The following is a 22,607-nucleotide window of genomic DNA, read 5'->3' as shown; positions in this document are numbered from 1 at the left end:
AGAGAGAGAGAGAGAGAGAGAGAGAGAGAGAGAGAGAGAGAGAGAGAGAGAGAGAGAGAGAGGAGAGAGAGAGAGAGAGAGAGAGAGAGAGAGAGAGAGAGAGAGACAGACAGAGACCATACCTAGGGTTAAAGCGGGCTAGCCTGTTTTATACCCCGGGGTATATCTGGGTTAGTCCAGTTTATACCCCAGGGTATAAAATAGGCTAGCCCCAAATATACCCCTCTTGCCCAAACAATATACCTCCCTTGTGTTTTTCATTCATTGTTTTTTACACAATTATTTTAGTAATGCATTAAGTAACATCTCTCTAGATTAGAAAGAGAGAGACAGAGACGAACAGAAAGAGACAGACAGACAAAATGGCTCAAATCATCATCAGCAGCGTCCGATTGCCGTGAAACTTTGCACGACATTCCCACTAGGCCAAGGAAGAAACGCCACTCTACATCGGCCTCATGGTGGCGCTATAACAGGCCGATTCACGTTCTGGCCTACAACTCTTGGACCGTAGGTCATACAATCAAAATATATGTTTCCCACGGATTCCTTGGATCATTATGCAACTCCCCAAATAGGCCACACCCATTCCCACCTGACAATATTACCACTATATTGCGTTTTCTTTTGTAAAACAATGTTTTTGCTACTACTCCTACCGATTTGATATGGGCATAAAGAGACACAGGCAGACAGACAGATGCAGAGATCTCCATATACTGTATGTAAAGTTTGAAGTCGATCAGTCGAACAGTTCTCGAGATACACACATAAGGACAGTTAGCTAAAGGTAGTTACCTAAAGATAGTTAGCTAAAGGTGCTCAGTGGACAAAGGTCAGTAGAACTGGTACTTCTATGAGTACCTACACAATTCTAGCACCTATCTGTAGATTGATAGAATGTTGTTAAGGAATAGTCCAGTTTTCAAGGCGTAGCATAATTGAAAGTAAGGGACCAGTCGAAATTTTACAGAAGGGGTCCCTGGAGGAAAATAGGGGAGGGTCATGCCTTTCTAATTTTAGTCCAAGGGAGGGTCAGCTAATTTTACTTTGAATCCAAGGAAGGGAGGGTCAATGCAATTTGAATTGATAAAATAGTCCTTTTTTATAAACCCTTTTTAGTACAGCAGAACAGTGGTCAATGACCCCTCTTATTTCAAAGGATACAAGGATTCAAATCAAGTAACACCGTGGTCTACTCTATTTAGAAATCAATGACGGTTCGTTAACAAGCCATCAAGCACAACGAGTGTGACGCCCCAGTCAAATTCTTTTTTTTTTTTTTATATAAAAAAATATACATATTTATGCCTGATTCACTAAGATGTTCGTAAATAGTGCCTAAATAAAGTGACTAAAGGGGTGCGTATTTTCGATAAGCACAAACGGACGTGCGTCGGTGTGTGCCAACCGGCGTGTAAATCTCTTATATGTGTGTATCGCCGGTCTTCCTCATTTTTGTCTGACAGTCAGAGGCGCGTTCACGTGGAGAATCATTTGCATTGCTCCATGTTCCATTTAAGACCATAAAAGGCAACCTGCAAGCTGACAAAGCTTTAAAAAAAAAAAAAGTATTGGCATCAAAGTATACTTAAGTACTAAAAGTAAAAGTAGCCTTGCGCTGATCTACAAATTGAAGATCAGCACAAGCGAGTCCCTCACACGATTAAACGTTTATAAAGTAAATAGCCGACTCTGACGTGTAATGAAGAGAATAAGAATAGCAGAGATGCAACATAAAGTGGGAGTGAAACACGTTTTTATTTAGAACTTAATATATATTTACATGAACTTATATAGACTTTAACGCGTGTGTGCGGGCAGGGGTGATGGCCTCCATAAGATGAATCTGAGGGCGGAACACACACGTGTTGCATGATGAACTACATGTAAAAACGTCAGAGGCTTGACATGTTTGACATTTCAAATCCGTTTCAATCTGCAAATAACTCGACCTGTTAGAATTGTCAGATTGTTAGAAGGGTACATTCCAGATAATTTAAGGAGTGATGCATACATCCCTAGGTATGTGCAGAAACCGGTTTATAATTTCATGGTACAGAAAGTACATGACGCGAATATGCGTGCAAAATGCACAATGCAACGGCCACGTGAATGGCACGTTAAGTTACATTTCTTTAATAAGACTTTCAGAGGTCCTCTCTCTCTCTCTCTCTCTCTCTCTCTCTCTCTCTTTCTCTCTATTCCAGGAGATAATAAAACACATTTCTATTTACTCAGATAACACCCAATACAAATTCATTAATATTAATATATAATAGTTTTTTCTTAAATGTTCTAGCCTTGACGACCATACAGACTTATGCAAACGTTAAAATGTAATTTAGATAGCATTTTATTTCTTATGTTCATGCTACAGAAAGTACATGACGCGAATATGCGTGCAAAATGCACAATGCAACGGCCACGTGAATGGCACGTTAAGTTACATTTCTTTAATAAGACTTTCAGAGGTCCTCTCTCTCTCTCTCGCTTTCTCTCTATTCCAGGAGATAATAAAACACATTTCTATCTACTCAGATAACACCCAATACAAATTCATTAATATTAATATATAATAGTTTTTTCTTAAATGTTCTAGCCTTGACGACCATGCAGACTTATGCAAACGGTAAAATGTAATTTAGATAGCATTTTATTTAGACAGATGCCAGGTCATTGTTGACCTGGCATCCTAAGTGTGTGTATAGTTTCAATGTACATAATTTATTTATTTTTGATATTATTATAATGTTCAGACTGATGATAGGTTATTGGTAATTTTTGAACTGTTTGGTTGCTACTATATATGTCTATGAAATTAATTCAAGGACCCCAACGGAAACAAGTCCGCAACAACTTTTTTGGTCGGACCTTTTAGACAAAAGTATTATAAATGTAACTGTGTTGTTTTACATTCTTTTGCCTAATACAACATTTTCAATCAATCAGTGACAGTCAAATATGAATCAGCGCAAATAAACAGTGTTGTGCAAAGCCACTATTTTTGTCTACAGTATATACTCGTCTACTGTATATACTTACTAGTCTATACATGTGAATTTGCCCCTCAGAGTTAAATGAACACTGTTGATTTTGTTTTGTGTATGTAGTGAGAGACAGCATCCAGACTAGAGTGAACCAAGTGGAAATGGTGGTGGCGGGCGGCAGTGGGGTGTGGCACTGACCTAGTGAGGAAGCCAGGGAAGGGCAGACGTACTGGGTAGCCATAGCGGATGGTGCGCACCATCTCAAGCACCCCCACGTACTGCAGCTGGGCCGACACGTGGAAGCTGTCGAAGGTGTCCGGCTGGCCTCCGGCGTTGGGGCGCACGCACTCAACGAAGTGGGGCGTGCTAGCCTGCAGCTTACTGATGACCTCTGACAGGGAGTTCTGTGAAGAGAGGGAAGGAAGAGAGAGAAAGAGCAGTCAGAGAGAGAGGGGAGAGAAATGTATTTCTAAGCACATAAATGGGATGATTGGACGTTGTCATTTTTTAGAGCGTGGCTCTGTAAGAGACGTCTAGAAGAGGGTCTGGGTGCGTGTGCGTGTGCGTGTGTGTGTGTGTGTTTGTCCTGGGCTAACCGTTTGACAGATCAGTACCAGATATCTTCTGCACGCTGCACATAGGCCAAGGAAGTACCTCCATGCATTGTTTTTCATATATGTTTTAAATGTTTTTTGAATACATAGTGGAAGGTAATGGGGTTGGATCAGGCTGAAACCTTGCCCATGTTATGGAGTCATACAGTACGTCAAAGATGACATCATAGACTGGCCACATGAAGTCCGAGATCCACATCGCTATTAGACCTCGTCTTATTTTTTTGTTCCGGGTGGGGTCGTTTTGAACGTTCTCACTTCAGGTGTGGAGAGACTGTGGTTTTAATAATAAATAAAAAGAGAAGCGAGGAGGCAAATTGAATGTGTCTCCTCTTGATGTGGTCACTAACGCCGTATAGGTGAGGCACGGCGACCCAGGGTGAGATCACATTATGGAGTGAGACAACGAAGAGTGATTTGTCAGGGTGTGTGTGTGCATGTGCTGCCTCCGTGGGGACGTAATGCACAAAGAGCCCCTTTGCTCTGGCTTTAGGGCGTGTGAGCATGAGGAGAGATTTCCTTAAACTGTTGAATGCAACACACTCACATACACTTAAGAGTGTATTTCTTACCACCCTTCAAACTGACGTCATGCACTGTTTCGCATGCCTGTAAGTACAATACCCAACACCTCCCCTTAACGACGTCAGCCACTTACAGTACCCCGACATTACACACGCACGCACGCACACACACACACACACACACACACACACACACACACACACACACACACACACACACACACACACACACACACACACACACACACACACACACACACACACACACACACACACACACACACACAGTGGCTGTTGTTCATTGTCCATTCATTCATGTGGAGGGCTTTATGCTTGGCTTGGTACAGCATCATTCTTCAACCCACTCTCTCTCTCTCTCTCTCTCTCTCCTTCCCTGCGGGGCCGGACCACCACAAACCCACAGCTCCAACACTGCAGCATACTGGCCTCATTCAAACCACGTCTACCACTGTTCAGAGCCCCACTTCAGCTTCCTTGCGTCACCAGTGCACATCAAACCGCTAAGCGGTGAGGCTGTTGGCACATATTCGCGACTGCCGTTGCACTTTTTTGGTGGGTGAGGAAATCTTCTATAAATGAATAGCATTATTATTTTTAGTTTTAGTTTCTTTTTAGTTACTTACTGTATACATTTGCCACTATCTACGCTCAATAGGTTTTCAGAGAGTGTCATTGTAATGGCTGTGCTTTAGTGTTTGAATATGAATGACGTTTATGTTGTACTGTATGACGACGAGCTTGAGGCTTTGAGGTCACAAGGACCTGGTTGATTTCAAAACCATCCAACCCATGTACAAAGTAAAAAAACGTTCAATTGCCAAACAGTGTCCAGAAGTTGTTTGAATGTAGGGAAAGTAAATATGAATTAAGAGGAAAGTATATTATGTTTAAAAGACAAATGGTAAGAACACATTCAAAGCTTCACTGTATCACAGTTAAAGGTGTGGAATTATGGAACACCAGTAGTGAAGAACTGGAAAATTGCAGTACATTGGTCAAGTTTTTTTTTTATATATAAAAACAATTAATAAGCTCTGAAGATTAAGTTGTTTTTTGTTTGTTTTGTTTTTGTTTCTGTTTATTTCTTGTCTTCATAGCATATTCATTTCATCTTAAATTGTATTTCTAAATGTTATTTTATTGAAATTAACAATGAGCAATAAGGGATAGGACTAGATAAGTTTTAAACTTTACCCTATGCCCTTTTTGAGCACTCTAGAGTACAACATGTATTTGTTTTAAATCTGACATAACATTTCCCAAAGCATTCTGTGTCAAGAGCTGTTGTGCTGGAAAATGACAGCAAGCTTTCATAATGCCAGGTTTCAACATGTTTTGATGACTTTTCCTCATGACAGAACAATAGCCATGTTAAAAGCTTGTAGGTCGCCTATTTTCAGCAAAGAAATTTGGCGTGGAGGGTAAAAAGGGGGCCATGTGCAGACAGACCCCTGAGGGACCCCCTGTCAATGAAGTATGACAAGGGTTTGTGGTTAAATGTACGTTGCACGGTAGGGTTGGTGGTGGCAGCTCTCACCCTCAGCTGGACAGACACCGTGACTGGACCACACCTCTCCAACCGCTGGAGGAAGGAGCTGGCTCCCTTCTTCTTCAGCATCTAGGGATGGAAAACAACCGAGAGGAAAATATCACATCATGTACCCCACATGTAGCGTACAGTGTGGCCTCTAAAGACCAGACCATGTACTCCTCAGTACAAAACAATCATCAAACATCGACAATCAGCACCTATAAGCTAGTCTCACTGGCTTTCAGCATTCATCCAAACTGTGCTAATTAACACTCCCTTTGTCTTTGCTTGCATGTGTGTGTTGCAGTGGTACTCAAATGTTTTACTTAAGTAAAGGTATAAAAACTGCAATGTAGAAATACTATTGTTACAAGTAAAAGTCCGGAATTCACTATTTACTTGAGTAAAAGTATTGGTATCAAAATGTACTTAAAGTTTCAAAAGTACAAATTATGCAGATTGTCCCATTTACAGGTTTTCAAATGTATAAAATGTACAAAAATCTTTTGAAAATAGCAGATCTACAAGCCCACAATGCGTCGTGATGCGACGCATTGTGAGCTTGTAGATCGGCTATTTTCAAATGGCCGAAATGTATATAGGGCTTAAGTGGTTAATGTATGTTTTGTAACAATAATCTAAATCTACAAAGTAACTAGTAACTAAAGTTTTCAAATAATTGTAATATAATATAATATTTACCCCTGAGATGTAGTGGAGTAGAAGTAAAAGTACTAACATTTGGAAATACTCAAGTAAAGTAAAAATACCTCAAAATTGTACTTAAAGGGCAAGACCACTTTGTTAGAGGTTTGGGTTGTGTATTTACCTTGCCATGGTGTAACTCCAAAGGTGCACAAGAAATCTAAAATAATTGCCCCATTGATTAGAAATTGATAATTCAAAATATGCTCCTCATTGACTTACATTGTACGGTAAAAAAGCTCTCAAAGTCACTCTTTTAGCACATAAACAAACACAAACAAAGTTGATTCAGAGAATATAGAACATCACCAAACCCAGTACTGTTTGTTTTTTTAATAAAAATGTCAACTTCATGTTGATTTTACCATTTGAAGATCCGGATCCGGATCCGTGGATCCAGTCCAGGTTTTCTTCTAAATATTGTCTGAATCAACTTTGTTTCCGTCCATTTACGTGCTAAAAGAGTGACTTTGAGAGCTGTTTCAGCGTACAATGTAAGTCAATGAGGAGCATATTTTGAATTATCAATTTCTAATCAATGGAGCAATTATTTTTTTTATTTCTTGTCCACCTTTGGAGTTACATAATGGCAAGGTAACTACACAACCCAAACCTCTAACAAAGTGGTCTTGCCCTTTAAAAACAGTACTTGAGTAAATGTACTTAATTACTTTACACCACTGGTGTGTTGTGTTGTGATGTGTGTACTGTATGTTTGTGACACTTGTGATGCACACGGAACAATGGGCACTTTTCCTTATCAGTCCCAGTGGATGTGTTTCCACAAGTTCTTTAATGGCCCAGCCAATGGGCCCTAACTCCCCGAAGGTCTTTCAGCGCCTACTGTAATCCTCTGCAATGTTGCCTCACGTTACATTACGAGGCTGCTGGAGTAGACGGGTATAGGTCTTATGTAAGCCCTCAGCGCAAGATGGCTAATGAGCCACCAAGCTAGGGGGCAACACCCCCCCCCCCCCCCCCCCCCCCCTCCGCCAGCTTACACAACCAGCAAGACAGCACACGTATACTGTACATGCTTGCCACACACAAACACACACGCACACACGCAAATACGTACTCACGCACACACATCTATTATGTTTGCAAGAAATACAGAGTGGGGCGAGAAAGGGTGACAGAGAGAAACAGAGAGAGAGAGAGAGAGAGAGAGAGAGAGAGAGAGAGAGAGAGAGAGAAAGAGAGAGAGCAGTGAGACAGAAACACAGAAACACTGGCCTGAATAGAGAGAAAGGGGAGGAGACAGTGAAAGTTATGAAATATCTATTGTGGAACACAGTGTTTTCATCACGGGGTGTGTGGTTTGTGTTTTTCAGTGATCAAATGTCATGAGAACAGTGTATAATCACTGCCATGACTTGACTGTGTGTGTGTGTGTGTGTGTGTGTGTGTGTGTGTGTGTGTGTGTGTGTGTGTGTGTGTGTGTGTGTGTGTGTGTGTGTGTGTGTGTGTGTGTGTGTGTGTGTGTGTGTGTGTGTGTGTGTGTGTGTGTGTGTGTGTTTTTGTGTGTGTGATGTGAGGTTTCTATCTCTTGGCAGGGCAGCACAAACAAATCTTATTCCCAGAGGTTTATATATAGTACTGTTGTGGGAAGTAGCCTAAATTAGACTGTTTTTTCTCCCCTTTTTCCAAATATACTCTTCCCTGCTTTTCCATTGATCAGTACGCCCATGCAGGCCATTTTCCAATTGGAACAGCAGGCTTTTGACTGTGTGTCACAGAATCCACCATTGTTCCGACCACTCCCTATTCCCAGCAATTCAAAACTTGGGTTTTTACAATCAGACTCCTCATAACAAAATAATGCTTTCAAACACAGACTCTTTCAGTCAGACACAGCTCATTGACAGGAATACGTTTTAATATATTTAGCCCTGTGGAGCTCTAAGGGTGGCAATGTTGTTTAAGTCAATCAAACACAATTGGCCCCAAACAAGATAGCCTGTCTCATACTGATTCTGGTGATCCCGTGGCCTTTCCTCTAACATTGCTGTTAGGTCAAACCAAGTCTAATTGGTGGATTGCCATGAAACATGCTGAGCCCATTCATGTTCCCTGGTGGATGAACCCTGAGAATTTGGATGACCTTTCCTCAAACTCAGATCAAAATGTAAACTTTTATTAGCAATAGGTTTGAGAGTGCCGGCTCTAAAGATGACAGCGTCAGTCAATTCAAACCACTTTGAGTACCGGTTGGGTACAAGGAGCAGCATGGCCTCTAGGAGCAACTAGCAGGGATTTTAGACTCTTTGTCTTGTTTACTATTAGGGTAGTGACACATGAATGGCACATGAACCATATATTGAGCACTGCACTTTACCTTGGTGAGATCCTGGTACTTCCTGGGGTGGCGAGGGGCAGAGCTAGCGAGGCCGGCAGAGGCTGATCCTTTCCTGTGGAGCAGCAAGGCGGCTTTAGGCCCTCGGAGCCCCAGGCGACCCTGGGCCGCTGGCACCAGGGAACCAGTCTGAGTCAGCTTGGACTGGAAGAGCTGCTGCAGTAGCACGCTCTCACTGGCTGCCAGGGACAACACACACGCACGCGCACACACGCGCACACACACACACACACACACACATATGGGGAAAAGACAGGGAAAATACAGGGGAAAGGAGGGACAGCATTGGTGGAAACCAGGGGGTGGAGGAGGATAAAGAGAGGTGGGATAGATGGAGAGCGAGATGGAAAGTGAGAGAGAGAGGAAGAATGGAGATGAGAACAAGAGAGAAGCGGGGGGGGGGGGGGGGGGGGGAGTATATGTTAAGTCTGCATGTAAACAATCAGTCACTCCCTAAGAGTGGGAAGAGCACGACACTTGACAACACGTGGAGCTGCACTGCAACAACAATGAGCTCATTCAAAGAGGCCAAACAACATGCGTGTTGAGCGTGGGCGTGTGGGTGGTTGGGTAGATGTTGTAGGCTCCCGGACATGCTGGGGGGGAGAGAGAGAGAGAGAGAGAGAGGAGAGAGAGAGAGAGAGAGAGAGAGAGAGAGAGAGAGAGAGAGAGAGAGAGAGAGAGAGAGAGAGAGAAGAGAGAGAGAGAGAGAGAGAGAGAGATAGACTCTCCTATATGGATGTATAACTATTTCTGAGAGAACATTTTAAGATAGTCTTCCCTCAAAGTTACAATGTAACACAGCAGAGAGACAGAGACAGAGACAGAGAGAGAGAGAGAGAGCAGGCAGACCGAGCAAGGAAAAACAAACATGAGACCTAGACTCATTTTAGGGCCTAATTACTCGCGGCTCCAGGAGCAATTGTCTTTTCATTTAAGGCAATAGTCCCGACTCCCCAGTCCACCTGACTGTAGGTCTACTAAGCTCTCCTCAAGCGCCCCCCCTGCTAGAAACAACCACATTTAAGCTGCATGAAATGAACCCTAGAGTCCCTATTCTGGGGGCGAACGTATATATATTTTTAAGCAAACATTTTTAACTCAAATCTATGCTTCTGGGGGTACCTGGAACAACATATTTTGACTTTTTTCTATCGATTAGTCACTCCATGGAGACTTGAATTCATGGATATTTTTTTGTTTTTGTTGCATTCCTAAGCCAATAATTTGATGACTGGCTGCAGTTCCGGTAGGAGACACAAAGAGTCTCCTTTGTGTCTCCTACCGGAACCGCTGCCCACCAGTCTGCTAGTCATTAAATTATTGGCTTAGGAATGCAACAAAAACTAAAAAATATCCATGAATTCATGAATATCCATTTTCCACTAATCGAAAGAAAAAAAAGGTGAACTATCCCTTTAATGGGTTAAACCTAGACAGGGAAAGCAAAGGAAATCCTCACAGAAATTGATCCTTTTTTATGCCCCTTGCCTGATTGTTGTTTGCACACACATATGTTAGGGGTATAACTCAAGGATGCACTGGGCCTGGCACGTGTGCTAATGAAAGGGAGCGAGGGAGCGAAGGCATCGAAGTCGGTCAGACAGAAGGGACAGCAGCCAAGTGTGAGTGAAGGGCTAGTCTTTAGAAGATTAGCCTCATCATGTAAATTATAGCAATTAGGCTGCTGGACGTGCGGCCTGCTCTGGCACTCTGCACAACGGCGGCCCTGTGTCCCTCTCACCACAACACCCCACATCTGGCCACCTTCTACAGACAATATACACAGTGATGCTGCTGTCCACTGCAGAGTGGACGAACACACACACACACACACACACACACACACACACACACACACATGCGCGCGCACGTGCATACACGCACACACACACACACACACACACACACACACACACACACACACACACACACACACACACACACACACACACACACCACCCACACACACACACAAACACACACACACACACACACACGTTTGCAGTGGTGTAAAGTAACTAAGTACATTTACTGTACTCAAGTACTGTACTTTTTTTAGATATTTTTACTTTACTGGAGTATTTCCAATATTCCAGCACTTTTACTTCTTCATTTGGATTATTATTACAAAACAATAAACATACATTACCCACTTCAGCCCTACATACATTTCGGCCATTTGAAAATAGCCGATCTACAAGCTCACAATGTGACGCGATGCAACATATTGTGAGTGAGCTTGTAGATCTGCTTGTGAAATGGGACATTACTTTACTTTTGGTACTTTAAGTACATTTTGATACCAATACTTTTGTACTTTTACTCAAGTAAATTTTTAATTCCGGACTTTGCAACAGAGTAGTTATACATTACAGTATTGATCATTTTACTTAAAACATTTGAGTAATTTTTGTCTTTTTCCATCACTGACACACACACACACACACACACACACACACACACACACACACACACACACACACACACACACACACACACACACACACACACACACACACACACACACACACACACACACACACACACACACACCCACTTTTACTTCAGACGAGAACTAAAGGAAACACAGAGTTGTCTGTGTCTGTGTGGTTACATTAGTGTGTCTAATCTGTGCATACGTGTTCTGTGCATGTGAATACTGGGTACTGTACTTACACTTCATGGCAAGCAGGAGGTTCTGAGGGAGCAAGTCCTTGTTTCTTGTGAGGGATCCTGTGAGGTCATATGAAACCTAGCATGAAAACAGAAAACATGGTTGTTTTCACTAGAATTCCAAAGTGTGTGACATATTAAAAAAAATAAAGAAATGAATACACACATGTTCATGCTGACCTATATATCTGTATGTACAGGATACAGTGGATGTTTCCTTGTGTGTTGCAGACAGTAATACATTAGATTACAGCAAAGATAGCCAAGTTGTATTTTTTTACCGATTTGGATATCAGCAAACTCAAAACGTTAGAATGTGCAACACCGCTGTCTAGAATGCAAAAAATCGAACTCATGGAAACACACACTGGCCTGGCCTGTCGTGCATTACAAACATGCTTCTTTTCATGTGAACATTATTAAATGTTCCATAGCAGCCATCTTGATTACCAGTGAAATGACCACGAGGACAATGAGGATTTGAACAGGAACAGTCATTCTATCCATTGTGCTATCCATTGTGCAGTACTTTCAGAATTCCAAGGAGCTGTCACAGCTTGGGGACATAGTTTGACTGACTGCCATTTAACTCATACATTTTCAAAATACATTGTGGCTTTTGGGGCACAGTCATCTCTAGCAAAGAAGAGATTACCTATTTGGGCTGTATTCTTGACAAAAACCTGACAGGTGAAAGCATGGCAACAAAGGTGATCAAAAAAGTAAATCAAAGAACACGATTTTGAGGCAGAATTTTCTCTTTTGTCAACAAAAGGGCTCTCAGGACTCTTGGCCGGAGCCCTCATTCAATGCCACTTTAACTTTGCTTGGACCTCCTGGTACTCCAACATCTCAATGTCACTAAAGACTAAGCTTCAAACCTCCCAAAACAAATTGATTCGACTACTTGTCGGCCTGGGGCCCATGACCCACCTTTTTCCCACACATTTTGCTAGCCTAGGATGGCTCAGGGTAGAACACAGGGTTAAACAATAAAAAAAATGGGATTGGCTTTCAAAATAGTCAATGCGACTTTGCCCTCAATGCCCTCAATACCCGCATATCTGACTAAATACCTCCAAAAAATGTGCGGCACCCACAGCCACAATACTAGAGGGAGCGTAAACAATGATCTGGTAACACCCACCTATAGAACAAACATGGGTAAATTCTCCTTCTACAGCACTGCCACCCAAGTGTGGAATGCCCTGACCCCATCCCTTAAGAAATATGGTTCACTGGCTTCCTTTAAAACAAAGGTAATTATCACTTCTCCCTTAGACAGTGGCTACGGTTTGCATTACCTTGTTACGTAACCCACACCATGGGCCTGTACTATGAAGCAAGTTTAAATGTTTAACATACACTACATACATACATACATTATCTGGCTTCATTAACCCATAAAATCGCTTTCACGCCAAGCGGTAAACCGAAGGTGGTTATCAACTTGTTAAGTCAAACCAGGATATTCCAATCTAGATATTATGCTAGATAGCAATCTAACATGCCAAATTGATTGGACAGTGGGTTTTACAAACGTAACATCCAGATTTGATTGGACGGTCTGTGTCACAAACGTAACATCCGAACGTGATTGGCCAGTGGGCGTCACAAACGAGCAATGCATCATATTAAACAAATATGAAGAATTTTAACATGTTATACAAGCTACAAGCAACAAAGATGCAGCCGCCAAATGCAAGAAGGAATGCTGGCCAAAAATAGCCGACTGTGTGATGCATAAAACAAAATCAAGGCTTCTAATATCACTGTGAATAAGAAATGAATAAAATGGATGCTGGATCAATAACAATACCTTGTACAGTACATTGATTAGAGCAGAAAGATCCACACACCAAATAGCTTCCTTCTAGAGGATTGTATTTACTGCACTTCCTCAGACTTCTTATAATAGCCTACTGCAATAAAGCTGTTAAATAGCTCTATTCTGATAGTAGGCATTGCTATAGTGTTTGATCAGTAACAGGAGTCTCTCCAGCTCTTTATTAAACAGAAAATGCAATTTTTACAGATTAAACAAGTGCAATTTGAAATGATGACACAAATGAGAAGACAAAATTGGAACTGGAACACTGCTGATAAATGTGTACTCTCTCCTGATTGGCTGAAACTTTGTCAACTACCTGAAAATGTATTTTCTGTTTATTAAAGAGCTGGAGAGACAGGGAGACCCCTGTGACTGAACAAACACTCTATAGCAATGATTATTATCAATAGAGCTTTAAATTTTTTAAACACATTTTTTCCCTCAAAAACGTTCAAAAATAGCAGATGTACAAGCTCGCAGTGCGGCACGAAGTGACGCGCTGTGAGCTTGTATATCTGCTATTTTTGAATAGCCAACGCTAAAACCTATAAAGATTACACAGACGCTTTCCCAGGTTTTAATGGGTTCATTCAGTCTGACCAGAAGCAGGGATAAAAACATACAGGTATAATTCTCAGAGCCTTTCTCATAATTCTGCATGTCCAGACACAAACCTGTCCAGCATAGTGGCTGACGGTGAAGGCCGGTCCCTGGTCTTTGGGCGGAGGGTTGCCGTTGCCATCCTTGGTGCTGAGGGAGAGGCCGTGGGTCAGGGTGGAGTCCAGCTGGGCCGACAGCCTCTTGTACATGGTCTGTTCTGTCGGCCGCAAGCTCTGACTCTCCTCGTCCACAACACATAACAGGCCCTGAGGCTTCTGGACAGGGGGAGAAACATAGACCGTACAAAAGAATATGGACAACGTCACGCCATTGGTTTCTACAGACCGCAAATGAAGCCTATTTTGCAGAGATTTCAAATCCGGCATCTTTCTATACCCGGTTGATATCCGGTCCGAAATGCAAACGGTAATTAATGCTATTGGGTGAAACCGCAGCGAGGTAGAACCAGTAGAAACCCTAGAAACATACCCTACTTTATCATTAATTTAAAAATAAATGGACCATAATTTACCAAAAAGCATATCATGGTGATTGAAAGAAGACTTTAAACTAGCAACTGGAAGCATATAGGATTTATAACAATGTTTATTAAGGTAATACAATCAATTGTAAAGTTTGTCTGCAACCAGCAGGGGTGAAACAGCGAGACTACAGGCCATTCATATGAACTGTCACACTTCCTATATAGCCTCAATTTACAAGCCGGATGCTATCCCCTTGGGGAGAAACATGGAAGAGACAAGTTATTATTTCATGTCAATCGTATTTACCAGTTGTCCTTGATATGATTTGAGTAAGGCTTTTACTCTTTTGTTTTTTTATTGATGTTTATTGCTGCATCAACTTAAGGCTGGTTAGGAATTTATGTCACTGCCTTTCAGACAAACACAGGACAGGGGAATTGAAAAGATATATTATATTTTCAAAACTAATTTACAGCAAATCCACCGTGAACAGAACTGACATGATATGCTTAACCACTTAAGACTGATTTTATACTTCGGCTACAAGCTCGCAACGCGTCGCACTCCAACACGTTGTGAGCTTGTAGATTGGCTATTTTTGAAAACTTTCGATGTTTTTCGAAACATTTGAAAAATTGTGAAAAAGCTTTAAACAATTAAATGTGGGGATGCCAGGGTGCCAGAGAAACACATTCCATTCATTTTGTGCTTTGTCAGTGGTACAGCTGCATTACTGAAATCTCTTCACGTCACGTCACAGCATCTTCTATCTTGTAAAGGTAATGTTATTTCTTGCATGGAGAGAGGCTTCTTTGTTTTCAACAAATTCACATGGAACTGCCCGAGATCACAGGGAACATGAGTGTGTGTGCTGATGAACCGGTTGAACCCGGCCCTGTGACATATCGAGGCGTTAGCCAGAGAGCTTTATGTGACGAGCTACACTGTGAAATCGTTTTGGAACAATTCAATACAGAAAAAGAACATGTACTTTGTATTTTGTAACTTGTAATTTTGAATACTTTAGCAACTTTCACTTGTAGTTCAATTGAATAATATTTGACAAGGAGTATCTCTACTTTGACTCAAGTACCGGGGTGGAGTACTTTGTCCACCACTGTACATAAGGAGGGACGGGTGTCTCTTGCTCAGAGCCAGACTGGGCCGGTCTGATCCGACGGCATACTGTACCTGGAGGAAGAAGTCCAGGACGGCCGGCTGGTTACCGGGGGAGCGCATGCACATCTCCATGGTGACCCCCTCCTGCAGACACTCAGCCTGCTCCTGCTGGAACAGCACCTCTGATACATACTGCCTCAGCCTCTCGTTGGTCATGTTCACACACAGCTGGAACGGCACAACACGCACACACACACACACACACGCACTTTAATGCACACATTGCCCTATAAATACACAGTTGGAAGCACATAGCACGGTACCTCAGAGACACATGGCTAAATGTTTTCAAAGCGCACGCACACACACAAAGATGTCCTGCAAACAGCTGTGACACATCGACAATGAAGTAAATGGGGCATTACTCAACACCCGACTCATGTTATAGAATTGACCCCAATATTATGGGGGGTGTTTACAGGGACACCAGAGGCCATTGTTGTGTACACAGTAATGAAAGTCCCTCTCCAGGACCCAAAACCCTTCCACTAGCTCACCCATTGCAATATGGATGCCGTGTTCCTGCTGAGGCACAGTACATGGCCACATCCTCAACCTGCAGTCCACCCATCACTCCACCCATCAAAGCACAGGGAAAGGGAGTTCATTGCCTAATCAAACATCTTAGTCTAATAATAATAATAGTCTACTCTGTGTGTTTTTATGAGGTTGTTATAGAATGGGCTGAGGTGAGATGTAATGAGAACGAACACAGGACACTAAAATACTTTATTTTATTTGCCATTTACACGAATGCATAGGAAATCGTGGAGCTCAGCTCCCAGGGTCAGCATTTGAAAATACAGACAAGACCTACATATATCCTACCATACTCTTTAAAAAAGACAAATAAAATAAAGAAGTACTTCATAGTCTAACTAAAACCAGTGCAATAATAGTGCAATTCATCTGTCCTGATTCAGTTCATCTGTCATGATTTAGTTCATCTGTCATGATTCATTTCACCTATTTCCTATATATATGAGATGATATGTGATGTGTAATATTGGCTACCGTCCTAAATGTCTTCGGCTACTAATCGCACAGTGGCAGAGTTTTTTTTTTTTAAAGCGTGTCCTGTGGGCGGAGATGGTGTCTCAGGTTGTATACCGAGTCCACAGAGGGTGAGCTGGATGATGTAGATCCAAGAATGCTCTCTGCTCTCCTCCTGGCTGCGGCGCTGTGTGTAGAGTGTGTCCATAAAAGGGTCAATAGGTGAAACTAAGGTCACAAACGAAAGCAATGCTGCATTGAACGAGGTTCCCCAGGGGTCTGTACTTGGACCCCTCTATTGTCCCTCTACACCAAATCTCAAATGTTTGCCTATTTTTGCTGAATGTTCGCCTATTATGACATGCCCAGAATAGGGAACGTTAGGGTTCATGTGGTTAAACTGTCCCTGAACCCACTCAGCGGTATTGTACTACACGAGGCGCTGCAGCCAACCCGATCGGCAGATATTTCCAGCATCTTTTGGTTCAGAAATGTCAACATTCAACGTATCTGTGGTTTGCAGAAATGTACAATGCCAACGCTTTACTTTGGCAACCAGGCTGGGCAACAGGGACAATAGAATAGAATAGAAATACTTAATTAATACCCAAAGGAAAATTAAGAATGGTTCTTCAATGGTTCTAAAGAAAAACTTAAATATAAAGTGATCCATGTATAAAGACATTTCAGAAGATTGTGCCATAATTTAGGACTGAAATCATTTCTTGAAGAATTGTGGGCACGGTGCTTTTCAAAGACTTGAAGCCCATAAAAACCTGCACAATGACACAAGACTACATATTACATGCTTTTGACAAGATTCCAAGCTGATCAGTCACGGTCACCGGATCACATCAGAAGTTCCTTGACCCACTTTTTAGACTGATTTAGAGCCATGTTTTTCTGCGGTGTGGACGGAGGAGGAGCTATTGTTTCTGTCTATTCTTTGCCTCCTAGCTAGTCTAGTCCATTAAAAGGCTATAGTCCCAGCAGGTGGTTGATTGAGTTAGCTCATTAAGAAAGCGCTGAGCAGGTACAACACTCCCAGCAAACACAGCTCTAATTAACAAGACTGGGCTACGCTAATGACCCCTGATCATGCTGCTTGTGTACAGTGTGTGTGTGTGTGTGTGTGTGTGTGTGTGTGTGTGTGTGTGTGTGTGTGTGTGTGTATTAGCATGTCAGAGCAGGAGAGCTTGTTTGTCACCACCACTACTGTAAGTGATCATGGTGTTTGTTTATCTGGCGTTCAGCCCATCCCTTCCCCTCCAGTGTGTAATGAGGGTGATTACAGCAGGTTGTCATTAACAGGCAGCTCTCAGTGATGAAGAACGTGCAGGTGAGAGAGCAGTGCAAAGGTAGTGGGTAGGAGAATGGAAGGATTAAGACACATTTTCTGATCACTGTGGCCATACCTGAGTTAAGCCAATTGTGCTATCCCCTTTTTTTTCCTTCAGAGAGACCCTTGCCCTCCCCTTTCCCCTCCACTGCTTGCAGTGGCACTTTCTATGTGACCGCGGGAGGAAAGGTCACTCAATTCCTCCTTTCTGCTGGGATTAGAGAAAATCCTGGTCAAGAACAAAGCCAAGTGACATCTTGCCACCACACCAGACACGGAAGGCCAAGACACGCGCAAGAAAGCGTGTACGCACACACGCATGCACAGTGCACACTAATAAGAGCTGAGGAGAGCCTTGGAGGTCTCAGGGGAAGCGTAGGTAAGCTGCGAGCAGTTGGAGTAAGCACTTATCTCCTTGATTTACACCCACAGATCGCATATGGGCACACACACACGCGCGCGCGCACACACACACACACACACACAGCGAGTGGCAGATTTATAGCCCATAGCAAAGGAGCAACACAGAGTTGAACATAATGTACCCTCTGCTATGAAGAGTTCAAACAATGTAATCACACACCGTCACAAATCACTGGCATGCTCGAAATGGACAAACATCACTCACACACATACTGTAGCATGGCTTATAGATCTGCCATTTTCACTACTATACGTTTTTTTGCATTTATGGATTTTTTATCATTATTATTATTTTCTAAAACTAATTATAATTTTTTGAGGTGTTTCTCGGGGTGGGTTTTGGAAAAAAAGGGGATATTTACTCGCAACCCATAAAAATGGGTTCTCAACCCAAAAATGGGTCCCGACCCATTGCTGGGAACGACTGCTCTTGCTGGTGACACAGAGATGGCCATTGTGCCAGCAGAGGGTTCATCTGAGGACAGGGCGACATCACGCCACAGCGAGCCGTTACACACCTCACTTCATTCATTACAATTACACACAAGAATGTTAAGGCCAGGCGAGATGCTGGGCGACGACTCCTACACTTTTTAACAGCTTGATTGTGTTTCTGCTAGTGATGGCCTCACATAGCCATGCACACTAATCTGCAAAACATTTCAATGGCACAGGATGATGGCCTTGTTGCTCGATGGTGTTGGGAAAAGATTGAGCACAACTCTGTGTATCGCGATTGAAATAAGGTGCAACACAACAATGAGTAATTATAACCAAAAATAGCTGATCTAGCTACAACATTGTAGATCAGCCATTTCCTGCATGCGATACCGGTGTATAAATCAGGCGTTAACTGTTCCCGCACCTGCTCAAATCCGTTCCTCTGGGATTCTTCAAATCCAAAGATGTCCAGGATGCCGATCTCAAAGGCAGGGTCACTGGAAGGGAATCAAAGGTTTACAGGGTAACAGAAGCACACGCATGCTCACAGACAGACAGACAGACAGAGAGACAGACACACGGACACACAAACTTGCAAACAGCATAGCTAAAAAAAAAACTGTAACTTGATTTACAGTGTAAGAAGACTATTGTTGGACTAAATGGAAACTTTAACTTTTAATTGAAGTCATTATATGTTTACTGCAGTATGCATCCCATTGTAACACTAAATTCAGGGGAAAGTTTCAATTCAAGGTCTCGTTTGCCTGTGTGGACTGACATCTCTGAAGCCCTCTACAAAAAGAGACAGAGCAAGCTGTTCTTCCTGAAGATGCCCATGTCCTTTAATGTGTCCAACAGGATGCTGCAGATGTTGTACCACTCTGTGGTAGCCAGTGCCTACTTCTGTGCCATGGTGTGTTGACAAGGGATTCCAACAAACGAGAAACAAGCTGCTGAGGAAGGCTATGGCGTCAAACTGGATAATCTGGAGGTGGTTAGGAGGAAGGGGAGGATGAGGAGAAAGCTGGACACTATCCTGGAGAACCCCTTATCGTATATCTATTTACATTTTTGGTTTGGTTCTTGACACCTACATTTCCTTCCGAGTTTATGCTATCTTATCATACTTGAATGGGGTGTGAGTGGGAAAGGGCGTGCGTTCCACAGAGGCATTTATTGCATTCTGTGGTTCATGCATACACAAGGGAAAAAACACAAACACATTCCTGAAGTTAGAGCTCTGCTTATCTGCATGCGATAAGACTCATCGACATCAACAAGAAGACCAAGGATCCACTGACCTCCACCTGTGAGTTTGTGTATGTGTGTACGTGTGTACGTGTGTACGTGTGTGTGTGTGTGTGTGTGTGTGTGTGTGTGCGCGCGTGCATGCGCATGACCTCCACATAAAACAGGCACTGCCATTAACGTATGAAGACGTATGCTGGTGTTTTCAGTGTTTATGCTAGAGGGCGCTCTTCACCAACCTATGAGTGATCCTAGAACTCCCAAAGAAGTGTACACCCAGAAATAACGTGATCACAACAAACCCAGCCCCGTCCGATCTAATGCTAAAGGATTTAGAAAAAATATTTTTCTTTGCCTTCTTGTTTTTTTCTGCGTTTTTGGCAAGAACAAGCTATATTCATCAACCAATAACTAAACAACGGAGGGTCGCGGTGACACGCTTTTTTTCCTGATGGAACCAGAGACACTCCGTTTTTTGCGACACTCTGTGGGTCAATCGCCCTGGAGCGAAATATTCTGTGGCTCTTGAAAGGTTAGTAGAAACGCTAAAAAAGGCTGGCAATAGGGCTGATTTATTTATTTACTCCAGGCAGTCAATGAGTTAATTTACAAAAAAAATCAAAAGTTAAAATATGGAGATACAAGATACAAGGAGACATGGTTTCAGTCTGACAACGATATCAACATTCAGTGTATGTGTCTTTCCATGATGCAATCTAAGCTATTCCAAACCCCAACTTTAAACTATGTGTTATGGCTGTCATCATTTACTGTTGTCTCTCCCACAGGGCTGAAAGTGTTGCCACATCGTGATGACAGATATACTACACTGGTACACTACTTCTGATAACTACTTCTGTTATCGGAACGCCCGACTTTCAAGGAAAATGCATTGAGCTGAAAACAGCTACAGGCACAAAAACATATTCACACACATGTACACAGACATGCGCACACATACACACACACACACACACACACACACACACACACATACCCAATGGTGTCGTCCTGTCCCTGTAGGTACTCATTGATGCTGTTGACCAGATAGCTGAAAACACGTCCATAGAGGGCTTTGGCCAGCTGATCTCTGTACTGCTCAGATATCTCCACCGTGTGGCGCCGCGTGATTACATCACCTGATACAAAGCAAGGTAAGGGACTGAGCCGGGGATGTTGGGTAATATGACTTTTTACCATATACACATACATACATCAGATTCAGACATTTCACCAGGACGGCATAACGCATGTGGAGGTTCAGGGTATTTCTCACGGATCCCCTCCCCGCTGAACAGATCAGCCAGCAGGGGTCGCTAGTGCTGTGACAAAGACCCCTCACTGGCTTCCCAACCACAAACAATGCCAATTGTGTTCATTGGAGCACCCAGGCAGGCCGAAGGCATGGCTGCTGAGCAGTTAATAGTTTTGTGTTTCCACACACAGACGACATAGCCTACTAACTGCCTCATCTTTGGTCTACACCAGGGGTCTTCAAAAGGGGGTCCGGGACCCCTAGGAGTTCTCAGAGTTACTACTGGGGGTCTGCCAAATATTTGTGTGATGGGAGATCCCTGGTCTACACAGTCATCAATAAGTTTCTTTTTTAATTATCATATAGTAGATCAAATTCAGTTATTTGTTAAGTATGGGTAACATTTCAAATCTCATGTGTGGATGGACAACAAGGGCAGTAAAAGGTTACCTTTGAAGTACTGAACATCAGAGGTTAGGGCGGAGCTAAGGTCATCGGAACACACCTGCAACATTCCAGCCACTGCAGAGAGAGGGAGAGAGAGAGAGAGAGAGAGAGAGAGAGAGAGAGAGAGAGAGAGAGAGAGAGAGAGACACACAAATAGGCAGACAGACAGAGACAGGTGGGGGATCAGGGGGATCAGAGAGAGAGAGAGAGAGAGAGAGAGAGAGAGAGAGAGAGAGAGAGAGAGAGAGAGAGAGAGAGAGAGAGAGAGAGAGAGAGAGAGAGAACACAGGTTGAGTGAAAAGAACAGATTAATCTCGTGGTGGCATTGCGAATGGCAATACAATCCTTAGGAATCTTGCGGAAAATCAGATTGATCATCAGTGGTGATAACACCCCCTGCTCCCCTGTGTGATTCACTCTGCCGGACAATGACACCAGCGCTCTGCCACTGTCCATAAACAGGCGGCCGTCAAGGGGTGACAGGAACTTCCCAGTCCCTTCTGCTGACATCACTAGCCATGATGTCACATCTCCCTGACAACGGCAGCCCACTCTGCCCCCCCCCCCCCCAGCGCTGATGTCATTTGTTTACCGTCTCGCTGAGGTCAGAGGTCACGGTAACACATGTGCGGTTGCATAATGAGAAAGTGCGTGTGTGAGGGAGAGAGAGAGAACACACTGGCCTCAATACGTAAAAGTGTCAGTGTGTGGAGGAAGCTCAAGTGCATTATTTTGTGTGTGTAGCAACATGGTTGAGAGTGCACCATGGTTACACTTTTGCCAGTAAAAGGGCTTACCAAACAGGTGACTGACTACTGCCCCCCATACACCCCCCCCCCCCTTCCGCTGTCACCCCCCGCCCCACCCGTAGCTCCCCATCCACCTCCCCACCCGCTGCTACCGCTGTGAGGGTTAAAGGAGTGACCCTGGTCACGTGACAGGGGTG

At 43.1% G+C, this 22,607-nt stretch overlaps 1 protein-coding gene across 1 annotated transcript in view; it reads right to left on the bottom strand.

Moving 5' to 3' along the window:
- myo16 (myosin XVI) overlaps window positions 1-22,607 on the bottom strand; it is a 137,639-nt gene that overhangs the window by 28,065 nt on the left and 86,967 nt on the right. Inside the window, exons 19-27 of the mRNA XM_084085281.1 lie at window positions 21,665-21,736; window positions 20,957-21,098; window positions 19,133-19,205; window positions 15,525-15,680; window positions 13,923-14,123; window positions 11,421-11,496; window positions 8,724-8,920; window positions 5,687-5,767; window positions 3,189-3,394 (exon numbers count right to left, since the gene is read on the bottom strand). Coding sequence (XP_083941407.1) covers window positions 3,189-3,394; window positions 5,687-5,767; window positions 8,724-8,920; window positions 11,421-11,496; window positions 13,923-14,123; window positions 15,525-15,680; window positions 19,133-19,205; window positions 20,957-21,098; window positions 21,665-21,736 — 1,204 coding nt within the window. The remainder of the gene's footprint in view (window positions 1-3,188; window positions 3,395-5,686; window positions 5,768-8,723; window positions 8,921-11,420; window positions 11,497-13,922; window positions 14,124-15,524; window positions 15,681-19,132; window positions 19,206-20,956; window positions 21,099-21,664; window positions 21,737-22,607) is intronic.

The sequence above is a fragment of the Gymnoscopelus microlampas genome, assembly GCF_963454915.1.
Source record: "Gymnoscopelus microlampas genome assembly, chromosome: 17".
Taxonomy (NCBI): domain Eukaryota; kingdom Metazoa; phylum Chordata; class Actinopteri; order Myctophiformes; family Myctophidae; genus Gymnoscopelus; species Gymnoscopelus microlampas.
This window is presented reverse-complemented; position numbering and strand designations above follow the sequence as displayed.